This window comes from Mustela lutreola, chromosome 3, assembly GCF_030435805.1.
Source record: "Mustela lutreola isolate mMusLut2 chromosome 3, mMusLut2.pri, whole genome shotgun sequence".
Taxonomy (NCBI): domain Eukaryota; kingdom Metazoa; phylum Chordata; class Mammalia; order Carnivora; family Mustelidae; genus Mustela; species Mustela lutreola.
This window is the reverse complement of record NC_081292.1, coordinates 133,104,118-133,127,277: the sequence shown is the minus strand read 5'-3', so window position 1 is coordinate 133,127,277 and position 23,160 is coordinate 133,104,118. Positions and strand designations below refer to the sequence as shown.

Genomic DNA, 23,160 nt, shown 5'->3' with positions numbered 1-23,160 from the left:
CAACTTGCTCAGAATGTTGTTTTAAAAAGGCATGGACGGGACTGGAAGAGATTATGCTGAGTGAAATAAGTCAAGCAGAGAGAGTCAATTATCATATGGTTTCACTTTTCTGTGGAGCATAACAAATAGCATGGAGAACAAGGGGAGATGGAGAGGAGAAGGGAGCTGAGGGAAATTGGAAGGGGAGGTGAACCATGAGAGACTATGGACCCTGAAAAACCACCTGAAGGTTTTGAAGGGGCGGGGGGGTGGGAGGTTGGGGGAACCAGGTGGTGGGTATTAGAGAGGGCACGAATTGCATGGAGCACTGGGTGTGGTGCAAAAACAATGAATAGTGTTACGCTGAAAAGAGATAAAAAATTTAAAAAAAGGCTACTCTCAATGCATTGTGGAGAATGGATTAGGGAAGAAAAGCAAGAGCAGTCGGGAAGCTAAGTCCAGTATCAGATGATAAAGCTGGGATTTGGTTACAGCAGTAAAAACTGAAAGAAGTGGGGGCACCTGGGTGGCTCAGTGGGTTAAGCCTCTGCCTTCTGCTCAGGTCATGATCCCAGAGTCCTGGGATCAAGCCCCACATCAGGCTCTCTGCTCAGCGGGGAGTCTGCTTCCCCCTTCTCTCTCTGCCTGCCTCTCTGCTTACTTGTGATCTGTCAATAAATAAATAAAATCTTAAAAAAAAAAAGAAGTGGATATATTTGAAAGGCAAAATTCATACGCCCTGACACTGGATTGGCGTTGGAAAGAGGTTGTCAAGACCATTCCAAGGTTTCACGCTTTTCCAGCAAGATAGCTGGTGGTGTCTTTCTCTGAGATAAATATTCATGTTTTACAGAAAAGATCTTGAGTTCGGGTTTTTATATTTGATTTTGGGGTGCCTTTGAAATACCTAGGTGCAGATGTCATAGAGGCAATTAGATATATAAATTTGGACCTCAGAAAATGATCTGGGTTGATGGTATGAATTGAAAGTTGCTGAGGGAATGGGCACAGACAGGTGACATCACACAGGGAAGGAGTTTTGAGTAAGGCCAGACCACAAGGGGACACTGGGTGGCTCAGTTGGTTAAGTGTCTGCCTTCAGCTCAGGTCATGATCCTGGGTTCTGGGATCAAGCCCCCTGGGATCAGGCTCCCTGCTCTGCGAGGAATCTGCCTCTGCTCCTTCCCCTATTCCTGCTTTCTCTCTTCTCAAGCAAATAAATAAAATATTAAAAAAAAATCAGACTACAAGATTGAAACTTGGGGAACAAAAACATTTAAAGGCTGGATCGAGAAGGATGAGTCAAGAAAAGCAACTTAGCCACATGCTCTGAGAGGTAGGAGGAAAGCCAAGAGAGTATAATATGAAAGAAACTAAGGAGAATTTCAAAGAGTATTTAACGTGAAGTAATGTTGTTGAGATTTATTTAAGATGAGGACTGAAAATGTCTTGGGTTCAGTTTCATGGAGTTCTTTGGTGACTCTGGCAAGAGCTGTTTAGTGGGCTAATGGGGAAAGAAGCCTAATTAGTGTATTAAAATCTGTGTAATAAGAACATTAGGATAAATTTCAGTTATTGAATATATATCATTAGTTATTACATATGAGGTAGTTACTATTATTTCCACTATTCAGATAAGAGAGCTAACTTTTAGAGATTTTAATATCACATACTATTATTTAAAATCAAGATTTGCTCCTGTCCTTAATGAAATGCTGGTTCTCTAATTGAAGACACTGTCAAGTAAGAAAAGATTTATTTTTCCATTGATATTTTTTGCTCACAGTTTTTTTTTTTTTTTTTTTTACATAAACTGGGGCAAAATGTATGACCTTCAAACATCTTACAATTTAGGCTTATTGAATTAAAAAAAGAATTTAATTAGGGAAAATGTCAAACACACAACATTGTAGAGAATAGCATAATCAATTACCCATCCATAATTATCATCCCACGGCTTTTCTTGTTTAAAGGATACCTTTAGCCATTACGCTCCTTCCCTGCTCTTGCCCTCACTGCCAGACAAAGTTGCCTGCTATAAACTTACACAGGGCTTTCAAATATCTGATTAAATCTACATGATAGTTCAAACATAAAAGCAGGGAATAAAACTGCAACTGAAAGTTTACATGAGTTTTTGAAAAATACACCTTATTTTTCACAGCAAATTTCCCACATGCCCTCTGCCCGTTTTGCCCTCCCCACCTCTCCCACCAGAACAGTATATTTGTTATGACTGGTGAACCTTCAGTGGTACATCATTATCACCTAAAATCCATCATTTATATTAGGGTTCACTCTTCCTGTTGTATATTCTATAGCTTGAAATAAATTTGTAATGACATGTATCCACTATTATGTATTATCCAGGGTAGCTTCACTGCCCTCAAAGTCCTCTGTGTTGCACTTATTCATCCCTCTATCTCAACGTTATGTAAATTTTGATATTACTCTTGCACTTCCAACAGATGCAAGGAACCATTTAATTGATTTAAAAACAACAGATGAACCAGCTAAACTGATGTTTTCTGACATTTGACTACTTCCTTTCTGCCAGTTGTTTACTGTAATGAAATGATAAGACAAAACCCATACATTCCGAAATTTAATAGTTTATTTCTAATTTATAAAGACATGACTTTAGTGGTTATTTATAGAAATCAGATAATGCAAATAGTAACTAATAGGTTTGTATCTTTCTAGACATGTTCCCTACATCTTAAACATCACAAAAGTCTCTTGGAGATCACTTGTCCTTGGGCCCTATGAAGTCATGGTTCCTCTGTGTGCTTTATGTGACATCACAATCTAAGTGATCGGCAGACCATGCTACACCAGCCACCAAAGGCTGAGATGAAAACATGAGTGATAAGATGCTTCCTCTCCTTGCTTTCTTTCTAAAGGTGATAAACTGTCCTATTCTTAAAGTTTTCCCAAGGGTGGATATCTTTTTTTCTTCATTTTAATTTAAAACAGTTGTTTGTGTTTATTTTTAGAATAGACCGAGTGTGGAGCTCCATTGGCGCAATAGGTTAGTGTGTGGTACTTATACAGAATAGACCGAGTGTGGGGCTTTTAGGAGAATGACCTTATGCTTACATATAAATTCTGCATATTGATAAACATGAGTAGGTACTGAGGACTGAGTATATATGATGTATACAAAAGCAGTTTGGCTGTGAAAGTATCAAATATATTGAACATAAATTTTGAGATTTCCCATATTTACTTCTAAAAAATTTGTTTTGACTTTAGAAGAAAGTTGAAATACACATAATGCCCCAGTTCCCCACCCAAGGGTTTCAGGGGTCACCAGGAGGTGTGGCAGTCCGTAGACAGTTTAGAGTACAAGAGTCTGAGTTAGTGGATCTCATATTCTTCCCATTTTTTTCCCCACCAGAGCAGTTCTGTTGTATGTAGTAAGTATCTGCACAATACTTCGTTTAAAGAAAGGGTTCCTCATACCAATTTGAATATCAGTAGTCTACAAAAATAGTACTTTGATGAAGTCTTATGTCATCAGAGGGCAGACCTCAGGGAACCATGAATCCAGAATAGAAGTAGAACCATAAATCCACGTTCTGTGAAATTTTATTTAGTATGTTTAGAAAGGAAAGCAAGAAAACAAGTATTGGAATTAAGATAGCAATATTCATGTATAGAAGAATATAGTGACACATGCAATATTGTTAATGATTATAGTTTAATAAGAAATATAAAAAAGTAAAATCATGCCACACCAGTCATTTAAGATAATCCAAGTTATGATAATTTCAATTTATCAAAAAAGGTTAATTCAAACTATAAACTTCATTTTATAATATAAATAATAAGCATATTTAATAGACTTAAGGTGCAAAATTATGATTTAAAAATCTGAAATCTTACAAAATTGTATCAAAATGTCAGATGATTAACCTTTATTTAATGTTTATTTATTTAGAACTCATTCATCATTTACTCTTTTAATATATTTCTCATTTAACTTTTCTAATATATATTTACTGAAAATTGATGGAAATACAGAAAAGAAAAAGTTGTGATCCCTATCTTCGAAAAAATCCATCTATTGGGTGGGGCTGAAAAGAAAACTTATGAAACAAGTATCTTATAGAAAATGAGTTGGAGAAATAATGTATTGGACATTCTGAAAAGGAATGATGACTGAGGGCTGGCACGGCTGTGGCAAGCTTCATGGTGTAAGAGAGGCTTGGGCAGCTACTTGCATAAAGAACAGGATTTCGTAAATTGGGATGGAAAGTAAAGAGAGACTTCTGTGATCAAGGAATAAAGTGCAAATATCTTTCACAAGAGTTTGAAGTTTTGCCAAGGGAGAATTGACTTAAGAAGTTTAGAGTATAAGGACCTGATTTTTGAAGCCAGAGTTCTCAATCACCTTGAGGTGAAATTAGGATTACAATATGTATTCCCTTTAAGGGTGCCTATTGCAACCTCTAAAAGAGATGCTCCTACCCTCCTGTCTCAGGCTGCTTTGTCTGTTATGAGAGAATACCATAGACTGGGTGACTTATAGAACAGACATTTATTTCTCATAGTTGTGGAGGCTGGGAAGTCTGCAATCAAGGCACTAGCAGATTTGGTGTCTGGTGAGGAGCTGCTTCATGGTTCACAGACCACAGTTTGTTCACTATATCCTCACAAGGCAGAGGTGGTGGGCATGGGGAGCTCCATGGGGTTCTTCTTATAAGACAAGGAGTCTTATCTATGAGGGCTCCATCCCATGACCTGATCACTTCTCAATAGTTCACTTCCAAAAAACCATCAGGTTGAGGGTTAGGATTTCAACATTTGAATTTGGCGGGGAGAAAAACTTTCAGTCTATAGTATCTTACACTCTGAGATCCTGGTTTTCCCTTTTCTTTTTTGCCCAGGTGAGAATGTATGTATTGGTTGGTATGTGTTGCACATGTGAAGCTTATGGATTTGAGGATAAGGAGGCTACTGTAGGGAATAAGAAGTCAGAGCTTTTGAAGATCTGGGTGAAATGTACAAAGAAGAGAGTATTGGGTAGTGGTATGTTAGATTTGGTGGGAGAGAACTGAAGGTAAGGAAATGTTAAGTGTTGACTACAATTGCCTAAGAATTGAGGAGGCAGAAAAAATAAGAGTGAATATTTGATGGCAGGGAAAGTGGAAACCAGAAAAAAGCAAAGTGGACCAGGCACCTTATTAAGCATAACCACCTTTTTAAGTATTGTTTCTATTTTACAGAAAATAAAATCCGGAGATATTCAATACAAATCCAAGTAATAATATAGGATTTAAGTGAGCAAGTTGGGCTCTGAATTCAAGTCTGTTTGACCTTAAATTCTGCTTCAACATGTTACAATTTTAATTTTGGGTTTTTAAAAAACTAAAAAAAAAAAAAAAAAGGGACAGGTGGAATGGGGCTGGTTTTAGGGGTAAGATGAGTTCGTTTTTGAGGTTTGATATGCTGGTAGATTTTTCAGAAGCATCTAGAAAAGGGGCACCTGGGTGGTTCAGTCGTTAAGTGTCTGCCTTCGGCTCAGGTCATGATCCCAGGGTCTAGCGGCTTCCCCTCCTTGTGCTCTCTCTGTCAAATAAATAAATAAACTCTTTAAAAAAAAAAAAGCAAAGAAAAGTAGCATTTGGCCTTAGAGAGTGGTGGGGCATTAACTGCCAGATGAGAAGAGAGGCAGGACCAAGTTTTGACTAACAATAATAATTCCAGGTTAGAATGAAATGGAATCAGGTACAGAAAAGTTAGGGAAAAAGGAGAAAGTTTTAAGGAGAAATAGGAAGTGTAGCATCACTAAAATAGGAAAAAACACTTGTGTTGAGGGAAATATTGTCAAAGCTTTTAAATACTGCAGATGTCAAAGAAATGGAGAAAGAGTTGGGGTCAGTGGTTTCAAAAGACTATTTACACAGGGGCCAGTGTGTAATGAATTAACAACCAAGATGGCGACATTAGGGAAAAAGATCATCTACTAAAGTCTGTAGACCTTTCTTTTGAAATCTTAAAAAAAAAAAAAAAAAAAGAATGTGAGTGAAATTAGTGCATGGTATCTAGAAGGAGGAACAAAGTCTAGAGAAGGTTTTTTGATAGGGCAAACTGGGCATCTTTATAACTTGATAAGGAAAGAGCCAGATGAAAGGGTAGAAGATTGAAATGCAAGTGAAGAAGGGAAAATGAATTTTTCTTAAAAAACAAAATACAAAAAAACCCAAGTTTTTAATTGGAATAATAAATAACACCTATAATCAACCGCTAAAAAGTTATATAGAATAAGTTAAAGGCCATTCTTAAGCACTCCAATCTACAACCCCCTCTCCTACTGCATCTTCCCTGTTAACAGGTTCGTACAAATGTTTTCCAACCTTTTCCTTTATTTAAGTAAGCATTCTCCCACACCTTTGCATATGTACCCAGATATTCTTTTAAAGAAATAAGGTAAAACGATTTCATATCCCTTCTTTCAGAATATCAATTATGTAGATTTTTCTCGGTCAATACACACACTCATCGAATACATCTTATACTTTTTAACATAATGTTCTTTGGTTTGGCTAGATTACAATTTATACAGAAATTCCTTCATTTATGAACCCTTCTTGGTACCTTCATCCTTTTTTTTTTTTTTTTTTTAAATATTTTATTTATTTATTTGACAGAGAGAGATCACAAGTAGGCAGAGAGGCAGGCAGAGAGAGAGAGGAGGAAGCAGGCTCTCCGCTGAGCAAAGAGCCCGATGCGGGACTCGATCCCAGGACCCTGAGATCATGACCTGAGCCGAAGGCAGCGGCTTAACCCACTGAGCCACCCAGGAACCCGGTACCTTCATTCTAAAAAGGGAACTGGTGGGTGTGTTGGGCTGAATGATAGCCCCTGAAGGTATCTTCATTCTAATCTCTGGAACCTATGAATGTTACCTTACATGGCAAAAGTGCTTTGCAGATATGACTATCGACTTACTCCAGTATAACTGGATATTGAAGTTAGGAGATTATCCTGGATTATCTCAGTGGAACCTAAATATAATCACAAATGTCCTTACAAGAGGAAGGGACAGGGATAGTTTACTACGGAAGAAGTGCATGTGACACCTGAAGCAGAGAGAAGCAGTGTCAGGGAGACAGAAGATGCTATGCCACTGGCTTTGAAGGGGGAAGAAGGAGCTACCAGCCCAAGGAAAAAGATTTTCCCCTGGAGCCTGCAGAAGAAACCAATCTTGCTGACACCTTGGTTATGCCCCCATAAGACTCATTTCAAATTTGTGGCCTCAGAACTATAAAAGTACATTTTTATTGGTTTAAGCCGCCAAATTTGTCCTAATGTGGTATGCCCTCAACTGAACTTAGTAACATCTACAAAGTCCTTATTTACAAATAAGGCCACATAAATAAGTACTGAAGGTTAGACATTGAACATACCTTCTTGAGGGACACAATTCAACCCACACACCTGTTAAAAAAAAAAAAAAAGTAAATTGGTTTTAAGTTTGGTTTCTGGGAACTTGCCAGAAATTAAGTGAAGCTGGAATTTTTATTGCCTCACTCAATTACAATATTCTTGCTGGATGTGCGATTTCAGGAAATCCCAGAGGAAAACAGGGAGGGAGGATGGGTGGATATTTAGAGGACAATGAGTTTGTTATGGAGCACAGAGCATCTTAAAATACATACATATAGCATATCATTTTCATAAAGTTAACAAAACTAAATATATTTTTGCACATACAGATCTAGAATGTGAGTGTGTTTGACGTATATTTGAAGACCCTCTAAAGAAAAGCAGCAAAGTGGTGGGAAGACAGAAGGAGCACATAGTGTGATAGGTTCACGTGTGTTCATTATCAGCCTACATTTTTAAAAATCTTTTCTATGTATTAAAATGTAATAAAACAGCATATGCATTATGCTTAAATTGTGCCTCTATAACAACGTTTCTGGTTACTAAGCCAGAAATCAGTACTGAAGAGCGGCACCACCTGCTTCATTAAGGTAATTCTTCCAGGTGTAACTTGGAAAAGCTGACAGATGACACGGCACTGGGTAAATTCACGCTGATTATAAAACCATGAGTAAAAGAACTTGTGCTTCCATGAAAGTCAAGCACCACTTCAGGAGGCGCACAGCGCCCGCAAAAGCATTCCCAGAACCATCGTTACCACCGTGCTACATCACGCTCCCCGCTAAAATCTTGTTGGAAACGCACAGTGCGCGCAGACACTCGCCCCATTCCAAAATGACGGCTGCGGCGTCCACAATACACGGACTGCGCAAGTCCGGAAGTTACGCAACCTCTTAAGGCAGCGCGCCCTTACCCGTGGGGAGTTTCCGCCATTTTTGAAAATCGAGAAGGTCTGGGGCCAAGTGTAGTTACTGCTGCGATGGCAGCCTTTGCTGTGGAACCCCAGGCGCCCACGTTGGGTGAGTGAAAAACTGTTTTTCTCGCTGGTGGCTGAGATCCACGCTGTAGATCTGGGAGCAAGCAAGACTAAAAGCCAGTAGTCATCAGCCTCTTTGCCAGTTTCAGTCGCGGGGACGAGCGCCTAGTTCACCCCCCAAGTTTCTAGTTGTCCCTTTGCTCAGGGCGTCGCCACGCTGCAGCCAGCGAGGCGGCTCCGGGAAGCTGCGGGCTCTGCGTAGGGTGTGGAAATGACTGTCGAGTGGTTACTACGCCGTTTTGTTACCCCACACGCGGGTCGCGCTCGACCTGCCCATACCTGAGTCCCTCCGGGTGCTGGGGACGCGATGCTGGCTTCCCAGATCCGGGGAGGCTTCGGTCGGAAGGAACTGACCGGCGTACACGTGGGTGGGCGGTGCCCTGGAATGTGGTTACAGTTTACCGTTCTTTGGTCACCTGGGCTTTTAGTTCCTGTTTGATTCCTTCCTCGTCCTGGGCCTTGTAAAAGCAATCTGTTATTAATAGAAACTTGAATCGTGCGACATTTAACCCGTTGATGATAGCTGTGGAGATGCTAGTATCTCCACAGTTCGTACCATTTTCCCGCCTTTATCTTGGGGAAGTGACTTTGTAGGAGGTCTTTTCCTCTAATCGGTCACTGAATGAAATTTTTAAAAACTTCGCATTGTTAACGGAGAGCCTTGCTGAAAGTGTTGGGGTGAAAAAAAACCGGGATGTTTTGATGAGCGGGATGTCGATTTCCTTTTTCTTTGCTGACTCTTGGCACTTGTGGGAACCGTCAACAATTTTAGAGAAGAATATTGTCTGCTATCGTCGAGACGCATTTGAAAATTAGGCAACAACATTCTGAGCTTGGAAAAGAGCAAGCGCGGTATACATATTTGTAGAATGAGTGTTTGGGTTTTGTTTTTTAAGGTTTGAAGGATATTTAGTGCTTGTCATGCATTGTGCAAAATGTGTCTTGAGACTGGAATAACTTGAACTGTTGTAGTATTAGTCATAAAAAACTAAATGCATAATGTCAGCGCAGACGCCCTGCTACCTTTAAAGTTATGTACAGATGTTGGTCTAGGTATTTATGTTTTGTGTTATTTTTAGAGAACAGGAGATCATTCATTTCCAGTTACAAAGTTTTCTACTCAACAAAACATTTTGGAGTGCATAGTTCTTGGGGCTACAAATGTGAATAAACTTGTCCATATCTGACATTTGCTGGTATTAGTTGTTCAAGTCCACATAGTGCAGGTATTGCAGGTGAATAGTTTTTCCAGCTCCTAATGTTATAATTAAGGGTTACTTCAGCAAACGGTGCTACCTTAGTTAGACCTAGGGCTTATCATTTTAGATGTACAGACCATGAAATGGAATTTAAGACTTGCAGGATCCATTGTTCTAGTTCTCCAAGTGAAATTTAGACTGAGGGGTGGTTAGTAACAGGGGATTAAGACCTCCTCCTCACTCGGGTGTTTTCTAAGTGTATCACAGTATATATATCAGAACTTTTCTTGACTTAATTCTTCTTAAAATTGCCCTATATGTTTTTTTTCTTTCGAGTGATGAGAGAATGAGGTAGTTGGTGGTACCTAGAACTTTGTATTTACTACTATAGATTTCTAAAGATCTGTTCAGAATATGCTTTTGTTTAAACTCTTGGTGTTTATGTTCTTTGGAAATATGTAATAGTAACATAGTAACATAGCACTTTAAAGTAATTACAATGTAGTTACAGTTCTTCACAACTTATTTCATAATTTGCTTTATTTTTTCATGAACTACTTTGCCTTTTTCCTCTTTTATACACTTGCATTGGCATTGTTAACATCTAGGGCTACATCATGAGGAAGGATAAATAATTGCATTTGGATAACAAGAAACAAATTTTTGAGGCTGCTTAGAAATCAACCATTGTAATAAATAATACATCAAATGTTTGACCTTTCTGAGTGACATGAATCACATTCAGGCTTGTCACACAGTTGAAAACTTAAGTTTTCGTAAGCAAAAATCGCAAACTGCATTTACATTTTAGTCACTTAGTTTTTGCTATTCTAAGATACTCTTAGAATAATAATGATAACTAATGTTGAGCACTTACTGAATATTAGGTACTGGGTCAAGTGCTGTATTTGCTCTAATTCTAAACAAAGCTCTGTGACTGAGTGCTAAACTGCCATTTTTGCCAAGAGACTTGAGTCCAGGTCTCTGACTCCAGGACCCATGTTTTCCTTACTGTGCTATTTTACTCTATTAGAGTAGGTTATAGCCTCCTTCTCTTCATGGTGAGAATAATAATACCTACCCTCTAAATTGTGAAATTAATTTTGAATTGATGATTGTGAAATATCAGCTCTCTTTAAATTGGTTTTATGTTGGGGAGACTTTTGTTGATTATTCTTAACTTTAAAATTATTTTAAAGAATGATCCAAAAAGTAAACTTTCTAAATTTTTCAATGTTTCTTGGTTGGGATGCTAGTCATTACTATTATTTCATATGTGCTATAATGTGTGCATGCTTTTACTTTTATTACAAAAATGATTTACAGTTTTTGTTTGTTGAAAGAAAAAATGGGACATATAGCAAGCTAAACCCATTGTGTTTGATTTGCTAAGAGTCTGTGTAAGTAACTAGTGCACCCTGCTCTTGTTTTTGGGGTTGCATGGAAGAAGCTGTCCCAGAAGTGGAAAGAAGTTATTCTGTATGTAGTAAGAATTTTTTAAAGATAATCCAAAATTTTTCCATTTAAAAATAACTGTTGATTCTTAAACCTGTGAAATAATGTAAACAAGAAAAACTGACAAATTAATATTGTTAATAAAAATACTTTTACATTTTTATAGGAATAATTTTTATTAGTTTTTAAAATAATAAATCCAACTATGGTTCTGTAATATGTAAGGTTTGATTAAATTCTCAAAATTATTTATGCCAGATTCTTGCATCTTTTTGTTAGATAATGTAACTTTAAGGTCCTTTTTTTTTTTTTTTTTCTTCATTTAGGATCTGAACCAATGATGCTAGGTTCACCAACATCTCCAAAGCCAGGGGTTAATGCCCAGTTCTTACCTGGATTTTTAATGGGGGATTTGCCAGCTCCAGTAACTCCACAACCTCGATCAATCAGTGGCCCTTCAGTAGGAGTAATGGAAATGAGATCACCTTTACTTGCAGGTAGGTAAATTGTTTAAAATAATTTTATGGTACTATTAATACATGTATTAGAATTTTAAAAAGTAATGATACAACATTCAACCTTATTAACACATTTATTAATTAAAAAGATTAAACAATGTCTCTATTTTAAATTTTTAGATTGTTGGATTAGAGGTATAAGTAGTATAAGCTACTGTAATTCCAGGAACTACTCCTTAAAACTATGTGTATTACATTTCATCCAATTTAAGATGCCCTTGATTGTAAAACTCACTATTATTTAAAGTACCACTAAGAAAAACACCAAATATGATACCATGCCAAGATACCATTTTTTGTAAATTATCCATATCAAAGATGTTAAAGTATAGAGGGCTGGGGAAGAAATATGGTCATTTAACTTTAACTGAATAATTTAATGCATTTAAATGATTTATCTTAAATACGATAATAGCAAATATTTTGTCAAAAGAACTGTAATTTGTTTTTTGTATTGAAGGATAATCAGCATATTAGTTTGCTGTATTAGTTTTATGGTACAATATATTGAATTGACAGTTTTACGTATTAGTGCGCACAGCTAGGGTAGTCACCATCTGTCCACCATACAACGTTATTACAATATTATTGACTATATTCCTTATGCTGTATTTTTCATCTCTATGGCTTGCTTATTTTATAACTGGAAGTTTGTTCCTCTTAATCCCTTTTATTTTGCCCATCCTCTCACTCACCTTCCCTCTGGCAACCACCAGTTGTTTGTATTCAAGAGTCTGGTTTGTTTTATTTGTTTGGTTGTTTTATTTTAGCTTCCATGTATATGTGAAATCATGGTATTTCTCTTTCTCTAACTTATTTCACTTAGCACAGTACCCTCTAGGACCTTGAGAGATAAATGGATAAAGAAGATGTGGTATATGTACACAATGGAATATTACTCAGCTATAAAAAAAGAATGAGACGTAGCCATTTGTGACAATAAGAAGTGTAATTTGTGATTTGTAGATATGAATTCTACATCTAGTCATACTGATTAAGATTCTTACCTTATTTAGTTAAAGGATTTATTCTACAAGCTATGGGGAAGTTCTTTACACAGAATTTGCAATTATTAGCACAAAATATTATTACCTAAATGCAGCATGTATCTTATATAACTCCTTTAGCAAAGAAAGAATTTAAAAGAAAACTGAAGTTTTGACTATGAGTAGTGAGAATTAGCTACAGAAATGGTTGAATTCCAAATGTGAGCCAAGATCCTTTTAATGGATGTTTAAATGGGTGTCTTACTTTGATTGTCCTTCAGGTATTGTGTGGTTTAAAGTGGCTTATTATTATTTTAAGATTGATTAGGGATAAATTATATTTGAAGTAATTGACTTAACCTTTTTCTGGGTAGGTTTTTGTTTTTTACACAGTTGGCCTTCAAACAATGCAGGGGTTAGGAAAACTGACCCCCTGAACACTTGAAAATTCTCGCATAATTTTGTCTCCTCCAAAACTTAACTACTAATAGCCTACTATTGGCTGGAAGCCTTTCCAATAACATAAATAGCCGATTAACACATATTTTGTGTGTTATATGTATTATAAACTATCCATCCAATCAAGTAAGCTAAAGAAAAAAAAGGATATTAGGAAAATCATAAGGAAGATGGGGTTCCTGTGTGGCTCAGTCAGTTGGCTGTCTGACTCTTGATTTTCGCTCAGGTCATGATCTCACAATTCTGGAATTAAGCCCCTTGTTGGGGTGTATGCTGAGTGGGGAGTCTGCTTGAGGATTCTCTCTCCCTCTCCGTCTGCCCCTCCCCCGTGCTTACACACTTTTTCCCTTTCTATCTCTAAAATAAATAAGTCTTTTAAAAAAAAACCATAAGGAAGAGAAAATGCATTCGTAGTACTGTACTATAAAAAATCTGTGTATAGGTGGACCTGTACAGTTCAAACTTATGTTATTCAAGGGCCAAATGTATATTTTAAATGTATTTTGGGGGCACCTGGGTGGCTTAGTCGGCTAAGCGTCTGCCTTCTGCTCAAGTCATGATCTCAGTGTTCTGGAATCAAGCCCTGCATCGGGCTTCTTGCTCAGCAGGAAGCCTGCTTCTCCCTCTCCCATTCTCCTGCTTGTGTTCCCTTTCTTACTGTGTTTCTCTCTGTCAAATAAAATAAATAATATCTTAAAAAAATGTATTTTTATTGTAGCTACTATATATTGAGTACTTATGAGCCAGGCAGTATGCCAAGCATTTTATGTTACTATCATTCTTTTTGTCAGTCTTAAAGGATAGATAGTAGTATCCCTGATTTTCAAAATAGGAAACTGAGGCAAATGCAATAAAGAACTTGCTTAAGCCTATTAGTAAGTGACAGAGCAGGATGTTAAAATCTAGGTCAGACTTGTTTTATAGCCTCTACTCTAAATAACTTATACTATACTATTTAAGCTCAGACATTAAGTTATGACAGAATCTGGATTGTTTCACTGTTTTGCATTGCTGATTCTCTGACTTATAAAGACATCTTTATGTCCCCCAAAGTTGATCCTTTTCCTACATATTTATTATGTACTTAAATATACTTCTATTGTGAGAAACATGAATGGGATCTATTTAATTTTGGCAGTCAAATTCCACATTAGGGCATTATAATTATTCAAGTGTATACAAGCTGGAACTGTTTACCTGCTTTCAAGTGAGAAATAAGATCAAGTTTTATGTTGAAATGTTAAGGATTTTGTTGAATAAGCGAAAGCTGTATGTATTTACTAAAAACTAAGATTTTTTTTTTCTGAAACCTTTTATTCATGTGCAGTTTTTCAGTCACTAGCATTGGCATAATTGGGACCTTGTTAGAAATTCATAATCCCAGACTGCACTTCACGTGTTTTGAATCAGAATCTGAATTTTAATAGGATTCCCAGGTGATTCTCAGTGTATTAAAGTTTGAGAAGCCCTATGAAACCAGAGTTCAAGTCAATATTTTTAAAATATAAATGAAAAAGAATCTTACCAGAAAGGTGGAAGGTTTTTTCTCACTTGAGGTTTGTGTTGTTTTTTTTTGTACATTGTAGGTGGGTCACCACCACAACCAGTTGTACCAGCTCATAAAGATAAAAGTGGAGCTCCACCAGTTAGAAGTATCTATGATGATATTTCCAGCCCAGGACTTGGATCAACACCTTTAACTTCAAGAAGACAGGTGACAAATATACCCCTGTTTATGATCCATAATAATTTGATGTTTTTATGTGGATGCACGGTGAGGATCAGTAATTTAAAATGTTTTTCTGAGGTCTGCTTTAGTGTAACTGTGTGGCAGAGAATAAGCATTAGGGACATTTATCATGGAATCTACTTAAATTGTGTTTACTGTGAAATATACTTAAAAATATAATGGAACACCAGATTATTTTCTCATGTCAGTAATTCTATAGTTCTGATCTTACAGGTTCTGATCTTACTATTTTAGTTGATCCTTAAGATGAATTTGTGAAGTAGCTATTAATGAGGTTCATTTAATCATTGAGGAAACTAGGACATAGAAAGCTTAAGTAATTTGTCAACTACTCTAGTGGAGCCAGGCTTTAAACCCAGGCAGTCTTCAGTCTAGAGCCAGTGTTGGAACAGCCATGCTGTGCTAACATACTGTGATTAACTCTTGATTATTAGTTGAAAGGTAGTATGGATTTTTCTTTTAAGTATGAATTTTAGTGGCGTGTGTAGTCTCAAGTGTTCTTTCACTATTGTGCTTAGCAGGACTTAAAACAGTGTGTCAGTTAAACTGATAAGTTATTTGAATAAAGACATTTCTGCTGTTTGGTTTGAAGAAATGTTTTGTCTTTCCCTAAACCAAATATAGCATAGTTACTGGAAGGTTTAAGAACGGTAGGAAACATCTTTCTGTACATTTTGACTATTTACAGGCTTGCTATGCCTAGCATACTAGGCCTACTTGTTAAGCAAAGCAAAATTAATTCATTGTGTTAAACACATTACCTTCTCTTTACAACACTTTTAAAACTGCTCTGCTGTCCCAACACAATAGCCACTGTCCAAGTGTGGCTGTTAACACTTAAAATGTGGCCAGTCCTGTACTTAATTGAGATATACTTAAGTGTAAAATACACACCATTTTGAAGACTTAGAAAGAATGAATTACTTCACTTACTTTTTAATGTTAATTACATATTGAAAGTTATAATAATTTGGACGTACTAGATTAAATAAATTGTACTTGTTTTTACTTAATGTGTACTATAATATTTAAAATTACTTATATTGCTTGTGTTATATTTGGGCAGTGGTATTCTAACTAAATCAGAATATTCTGGCCTGGGATAGTTTTCTAAAGGTTGTCAAGTAAATCTGAAGTTTAGTTTGATCAGAGAACCACTGGCTTATAAATTCATGCTGGTTTCCATTACTTCTTTGATGACCAATGAAAACAAATGTAGTTTACAGTTATTGCTATGTTCAAAATATTTAAAAGCTTGTGCCATAATTTGTAGAGAATGTGTTTGACTTAAAGGATGGTAGGAATATTATTATTAAAGCCCAAATTAGTTTTGTCCCCTCCCCCGCCCCCGCCGAGGCTTTGCTCAGCCTCTTTCTAATCATGAAATAAACTGGCATTAAGAATTGAACAATAGGGGCGCCTGGGTGGCTCAGTTGGTTAAGCAGCTGCTGTCGGCTCAGGTCATGATCCCAGCGTACTGGGATCGAGTCCCACATCGGGCTACTTGCCCTCCGCAGGGAGCCTGCTTCTCCCTCTGACTCTGCCTTCCACTCTGTCTGCCTATGCTCGCTCTCGCTCACTCTCTCTCTGACAAATAAATAAATAAAATCTTTAAAAAAAAAAAAAAAGAATTGAACAATAATATAGTTTGTATCTCTTAACATTATTTCAACATTTGGTTCTGGTTGTTAGATAATAGCCAGATTTTAGATTTCCTTCGTTTAGTCAGTTTTCTACAAAAGAATCTATATTTGTATATTTACTTCTAGAGAAAGAGCCTCTTCTTAGTCTTGATTAGATATTATTGTTTTTGTTTATAGAAGGACTTTTAATTGTTTAATTTTTAATTTTCTCACCTTCAGAGGAATTAGTACTGATAGTTTTCCTGCTTTGTTACTTTCTACTAGTATAGACAGAGATGCTGTCTTTATTATGTGGACTGATTTGAATCTATATTATCTCATGGTTTTTAAATGTCTGTTTAAAAATAAGATTCTGCCCTCTTTCTGTTTTTCTGTATGAGCTTGGTGATTTGAAGATTCACCATGCTCTCAGTTATTTCAAATACTATACCTTAGGAACTAAAAACAAATAGCAAAGTTACTTTCTACTAAAAATAGTGTCTTTATCTGATGTAGCTTATTTTAAACAAAGAATGTGCTAAAGGATCTAGCATATTTTAGATTAATACTGGTCAACTTAAAAAGGAAAAAAGTTGGAGTACTCTTAGATTGTGAACTAATTAGAGGCATCTGTAGTACTTGATAGACATGCCGTTGTCTGTTGAATGAGACCTTTCAGCAATTACTGTGTTATGGTTATGTTTAGAACTTTGTGCTTTTACTTTAACACTTCATTCTGTTTTCTTGTAGCCAAATATTTCAGTAATGCAGAGTCCTCTTGTTGGAGTTATGACAACTACTCCTACTCCTGGAACAGGTAAATAATGCTGTATAACATCAAAGACTCTTCTCTTTGAGATAATAGAAGACTTTGTTGATAATTGCCAAAATTTTTTCTTTTATATTTCAAGTTAGAAGACTTTCTCAAATGTTAGTAACTTCATTCAGAGGGAAATACTTTGTATATTGGGTTTTTTAAAATTCTTTTTCTGAATTTATAGATAGGATGTGATATTCTCAAAATATTAAGAGAGTTTTTAGAAAAGTACATTTTTCCTTTTTAAGATTTTTATTTATTTAGAGAGAGTGCACACAAGAGTAGGGGAAGAAACAGTGGGAGAGGGAGAGAGAGAATCTCACGTAGACTGCATGCATGGAACCTATTGTGGAGCTTGATTCCATGACCCTGAGATCATGACCTGAGCTGAAGTCAAGAGTCAGCCACCCAGGTGCCCCCCCCACCCCAAATACATACTTAATAGTGTCTCCTGTATTACTAAAAGCTGTAATTTAGGAAAGAGATATTGCAATTGGGAAGAAAAGGAATACAGAGACTGAGGAATAAAGGTGTTTTGAAAGCTGTTAATGCATACCTCTAAATCTAAATGTCATTAACTGCAAACAGCTACTGATTATGTGTAGCTTTTCTTTAAGATTAATGCTATTTTTAACACCATCAACATCATTAGCACACCCTTCTTACATATTCATATAATCTGTCAAATGTTCACTCAGCAAGTATATGAATATATACATTCATGGGACCAGGAAAACTGAACAAAATAGATAACCCTTGTCGTTGGAGCTTGCATTTATTTAGATAATTTACATTTATAGATAAAATGGATTGTAAAGTTTGTTAGAAGGTGATGCATTTTATGGGGGAAAATTAAGCAGAAAAAGGGGTGTCAGAGCTTATAGACTTAAATAAAGTAGTATATTAGTTTTGCTGCCATAACAAATTATTACAAACTTAAAAGTGACTTAAACAATAGTTCTAGAGGTGAGAAGTCTGAAATGGGTCTCAGTGGGCTGAAATCAAGGCATCGGCAGGGCTGTATTTAGTTTATGGAGACTCTGGGGGACAATCTGTTCTTTTTTGCCTTTTCCATCTTCTAGAGGTTACCCATATTATTTCTTTGCTTGTGATTCCCTTCTACTTCTTCAAAGCTAGCAAAACTTTGCATGTCTCTGGTCATTCCTCTGCTCTCACCCTTCTTTTAAATACCTTTGTGAGTACATTGGTCCCTTTTGGATAATCCAGGATAATCTCCTTATTTTAATAAGGTCAGCTAATTAGCGGCCTTAATTCCATCTGCAATCTTAATTCCCCTTTGCACGTGTAACATTGCTTATTCCCAGGTTCCAGGGATAAGAACAGGGACATCTTTGGAGGCTATTACTCTGCTTCCTGTTGAAAGGTAGAGGAAAAGTAACATTTGCTCAGAAACCTGAACTAAGTAAGGGAGGTAGAGACAATGTTCTAGAAAGAGGAGATAGCAGGTATAGAGTCACTGAGGTGGGTGTGTGTCTGGGGTGTTCAAGGAGGCTAGTGTGAAATGGAGTGAAGGGTCGAGTAGTAAGAAATGAGATCAGGAAGATAATGGGGGATCCATAGTACAGGGCTTTGTATGTATCAACTCAACTTTACCCAGGAAAGGTGGAAAACAAATAGGATGAAACTGCTGCCGTAGTGATTACAGACTTTGGGGTGAGAGGCAGGGTAGAAGCAAGGAGACGGGTTAAGAAGCTATTACTGCATTACTCCAAATGAGGTACAAAGCAAGGTGGGAAAGGAGAAAAAAAGGAACAACAGTAAAGATGGAACAGAAGATACAATAGCATGATGGTAGATCTAAAATAAACCAAATCTACAGTTGTTAAAAAGCAAAATGTAGTGAACACTCCAGCAAAAGGGAAATGTCATCAGAATGGATAGCAAAAGCAAAATCCAGTGACAAGTTAGATCTTAATCTTCTAAATTCAGGTTTTTTCTAGCAGTCTAAATCTTCATTGGTGGCAGTGTCCTTATAGTCACTTGTCGGTAGATTTCTACTATCAGTTTGATTAAAGCTGTGTAGGCTTTTTCTGTTAAGTACCTCAGATTTCTTCTAGGATCCACCCACTGACTGGTTTCAAAGCCACTTCCATGTTTTTAGGCATTTGTTATAGCAGCACCCCCCCCTTGTATCAGACTCTCTGTTAGTTTTACTTTGCTGCTTTATCATGGATTTAGTAGCTTAAAACAATACAAACTTACTATTTTTTTAAGATTTATTTTTAAGTAATCTCTATACCCCATGTGGGTCTCAAACCTAAAACTGCGACATCAAGAGTCTCATGCTCTCCCAACTGAGCCACCCAGGTGCTCCCCTTCCCCTCCTTTTTTGAGATTTTAAAACAATACAAATTTATTATCTTACAGTTTCTGTAAGTAGATGTCTGAGCACAGATTGTTTCTTTGCTTTAGAACTCAGGTGTAAGTAGAGCTGTGTTTTCTTCTTGATGTTCTGGGGATGAATGCTCTTCCACACTCATTCAGGTTGTTGGCTAAATTTACATCCATGTGAAAGTAGGACTGAGGTCCCTGTTTTTTCTCCTAGCTGTTGCTGTTGCTTGGAGGTATTTCTCAGCTTCTAGAGGCTGCCATTATTCTTTGCCCTCTGGCTCCCTTTCCATCTTCAAAGACAGCTGTGGCAGATCAAGATCTTTTTTATATTTCAGTCTCTCTGACCTCACTCTTAGGTTGTATCTCTAACTTTTCTGTCATCGGCTGCTATTAAGGGTTCTTTTGATTACCCTGGGCCCATTGGGATAGTCCAAGGTAATTCCTTATTTTAAGATCTAACTAATTAATAACTTTCATTCTATCTACAAGGACCCTTCTTGGTAGTACCTGAATTAGTGTTTGAATTACCAGTGGAACCAGGGGACAGAAACTTTGAGGGGATATCTTTAGATTTCTCTGCCACCTATATCATAGTGAAAATCTAGGTTTGTTACGTCAGTTTCAGTTACATATGTGAGGTGGAATGTTCTGGGGAATTAGTCCAGGTTTTAGCAGTTATAATCTGGTCATACAAATAGGTAGATGACAGTGCTGTTAACTGACTACTTGCTACAGTAGTGACTATTCATTTATTTAACTGAGTCAACAAATGATCCCAGGGACATTGAAAAATGCAAAAACATACAATGTGAAGTAATGTATGTTGTGTTTTAAAGGATCTCTTTGTTGTTTGAAGAGCATACATTATAGTACTGTTGTCAAGTGGAAGAGGACATGATTAAAGTTAATTAAACATCCTTTTGTTATCTTATTTTTTCTAATAGTGTAACTTCTTTGAGATTCCTATATTTTTAGAAATTATATGTGAAAATAAAAGAACCACAGTAGGAAAATATATGTATCATAAATTGGCCACTGGGAGCCACTGCTGCTTCTACTTTGAGGTTGAAGAGTTTATAGAAAGTCTTAAGGGGCGTAAGTGAAAAAGAATATTTTTTGAAAGGATATGGTGGGCATGAAGATCTATCATATATTGTCAGTACTAAGCAAGAATTGGGAAAAGGAGTTAAGAAAATTGAAGGAAAAACATAGACTTTTTAGAGTTTTTTTTTTTTTTTTTTTTTTTTTTTAACAAGCTCCTACAGTGTTAACCAAATGAAAATTTCTTATGTAATTTGTAAATTTTAACTTTCTGAGATTGGCAGCTTTTATAAAGAGATGTCATGGGATTTAATGACGTGACTTATTTTATGCTTAGGTGTTTGTCCAGTAAAGAGTTTGTTTTAATTTTGTAGCTGATGTTAAAATCTTTTTAAAAATCTTATTTCTGTTGCAGGGAAACCTTGGTCCTATGACAGAGTGGTAACTCTAGATTAGAGAATCAGAAACTCTTTTCAACCATGGCCTGTTTGCCCTATTTCCCTTTCCTCTCCCCTTAGTTTTCTTCTGCTACTATTTAAGTATTCATCTGCTTTTTACACTCTTTTAAATTTTTCTTAATTTTTTTTGAGAAATTCTTTCCTGTATTTATCAGTTGTCTTCTCAGATGGTATGCCAATTTTATCTACTGAATTAGAGTCCTTATTTTAGCACATTGTTAACAGATTAAGTGTGATATTCAGATGATAGCTCTTTCTGACTGGTTTTGTTGATGCTAGGAGCTCAGAGTTCTGCTAGTGTTCTCAGAAAGGAAGGAAGAGAACTAATTTTTCTGTGAGGGACCTTTTCACGACAATTCTTTTTCTGATCTGGGTTGGAGACTCATTGTATGTGCTCCTGTACAGCTCCCTCTGCTTAGCTCCTGTCTTTCTGCATTACTAGTTTATGAACTCCTTCAGGACAGATATTCCTTCTGTTTTTTTCATTATGTACACATCACGGAGCTGGTTATAAAGGGACCTCAGTAAGTATTTGTTAACTGAATAGATTGATGAATGTAAGTTGTAGTCAGTTGGGTAGTGGCTGCGAAATGAAATGTTCATGTCCTAATCCCCAGAACCTCTGTGGTTAAAACAAATGGTTAAAGTCTTGAGAGGAGGAACTCCCAAGGAAAGCTGGGGAGTTAAGGAGAGAGAAGAGTGGGGAGAATGTAATCCTGGTAATTTCCTAGGTAGTCCCTAAGTCCAGTTACTAGTGTCCTGAACGGGACAGAGATTTGATTCAGACCTGAGAGACAGAGAATAAGGTAATGTGAAAATGGCAAAGATAAGAGTGTTGTCAGAACAAGCCAGTGAACAACAAAACATGCCAGCAGTAGTAACCAGAAGCTAGGAGAGGCAAGCAATGGGTTTTCTCTAAATGCCTTTGGAATACATTTGACCCTGCTGAAAATTTGTTCTGTCTTGGACTTCTGGCTTTCAGAACTGTGAGAGAATAAATTTCTATGGTCTTAAGTCACGCAGTATGTGGTAATTAGTTATAGGAGACACAGGAAACCAATATATATGTAGATAATGTTTGGAGGCAGTGACATCCCAATACCAAAAGGAGGATTGGAATATCTCTGTGCAACTTGGCTTGACATAGTTTTTAAAAATATAATTAGGGGTGCCTGGGTGGTTCAGTCAGTTAAGCGTCTGCCTTTGGCTCAGGTCATGATCCCACAAACCTGGGGTCAAGCCCCACGTCAGGCTCCCTGCTTAGCGGGGAGCCTATTTCTCCCTCTCCCTCTGTTGTTCTCTCTGCTGTTCTCACTCTCTCTGTCAAATAAATAAAAAAATAAAAATTGTAAAAAAAAATATATATATACATATTTGTGTATATATATATATATATACATACATATATAAAAAATTAGAATAAACAGTAATCTTATTCCAGAGTACATTAATTTCAGATGCTACTGAAACAAATTATTGCAGATTTTTGGCTTAAAACAACTCAGATTTATTATACTAAAATTCTGGAGGTCAGAAGTTCAAAAATGTTTTTTTGGTGTGCTAACATCAGGGCATTGGTATTTTTTTTTTTTAAAGATTTCATTTATTTATTTGCAAGAGAGAGAGAGAGAATGAGAACGGGGGCGGTCAGAGGGAGAAGCAGAGCAGAGCAGGGAGTGGGATATGGACTCGATCCTGGGACTCCCGGATCATGACCCGAGCCAAAGGCAGTGGCTTAACCAACTGAGCCACCCAGGCGCCCTGGTAGGTTCTTTTTCTTTCCTGTATTCTTTTCTGGAGGTTCTTGGGGTGAATCTCTTTTCTCTTTTCCAGCTCCTAGAGTTGTCCATATTACTTGGGGCAGAGTTCCCTACCATCTTTGAAGCCTATACTAGCCAGTTGGACCTTTTTTATATCACTCTTGGATATCACTATGGACCTACTAGGTTAATCTAGGATAATCTTCTCATTTAAGATCAGGTGATAAGCAGTCTTTTTTTTTAATTTTTAAATTTTAATTAACATACAATGTATTATTAGCCCCAGGGGTACAGGTCTGTGAATTGCCAGAGCAGTCTTAATGCTATCTACAT

At 36.7% G+C, this 23,160-nt stretch overlaps 1 protein-coding gene and 1 long non-coding RNA gene across 4 annotated transcripts in view; one reads left to right on the top strand and one right to left on the bottom strand.

The window, feature by feature from the left end:
- Positions 1–2,796: 2,796 nt before the first annotated feature.
- Positions 2,797–23,160, top strand: part of NUP35 (nucleoporin 35) — a 40,232-nt gene continuing 19,868 nt past the window's right edge. The window contains exons 1-5 of one of the 3 annotated variants that reach the window (XM_059166841.1): positions 2,797–2,882; positions 7,704–7,794; positions 11,391–11,561; positions 14,614–14,741; positions 17,150–17,216. In XM_059166841.1, coding sequence (XP_059022824.1) covers positions 11,402–11,561; positions 14,614–14,741; positions 17,150–17,216 — 355 coding nt within the window. In that variant the 5' untranslated portion in view covers positions 2,797–2,882; positions 7,704–7,794; positions 11,391–11,401. Of the gene's footprint in view, positions 2,883–7,703; positions 7,795–8,284; positions 8,394–8,913; positions 9,263–11,390; positions 11,562–14,613; positions 14,742–17,149; positions 17,217–23,160 lie in introns of those variants that run through there. The other 2 variants (XM_059166839.1, XM_059166842.1) reach the window with 2 other exon arrangements.
- On the bottom strand, positions 5,308–8,792 carry LOC131827009 (uncharacterized). Its single transcript, XR_009351850.1, has 3 exons — positions 8,690–8,792; positions 7,395–7,425; positions 5,308–5,553 (listed from the first exon to the last, which is right to left on the bottom strand). It is a non-coding gene; the product is annotated as an uncharacterized LOC131827009 (long non-coding RNA).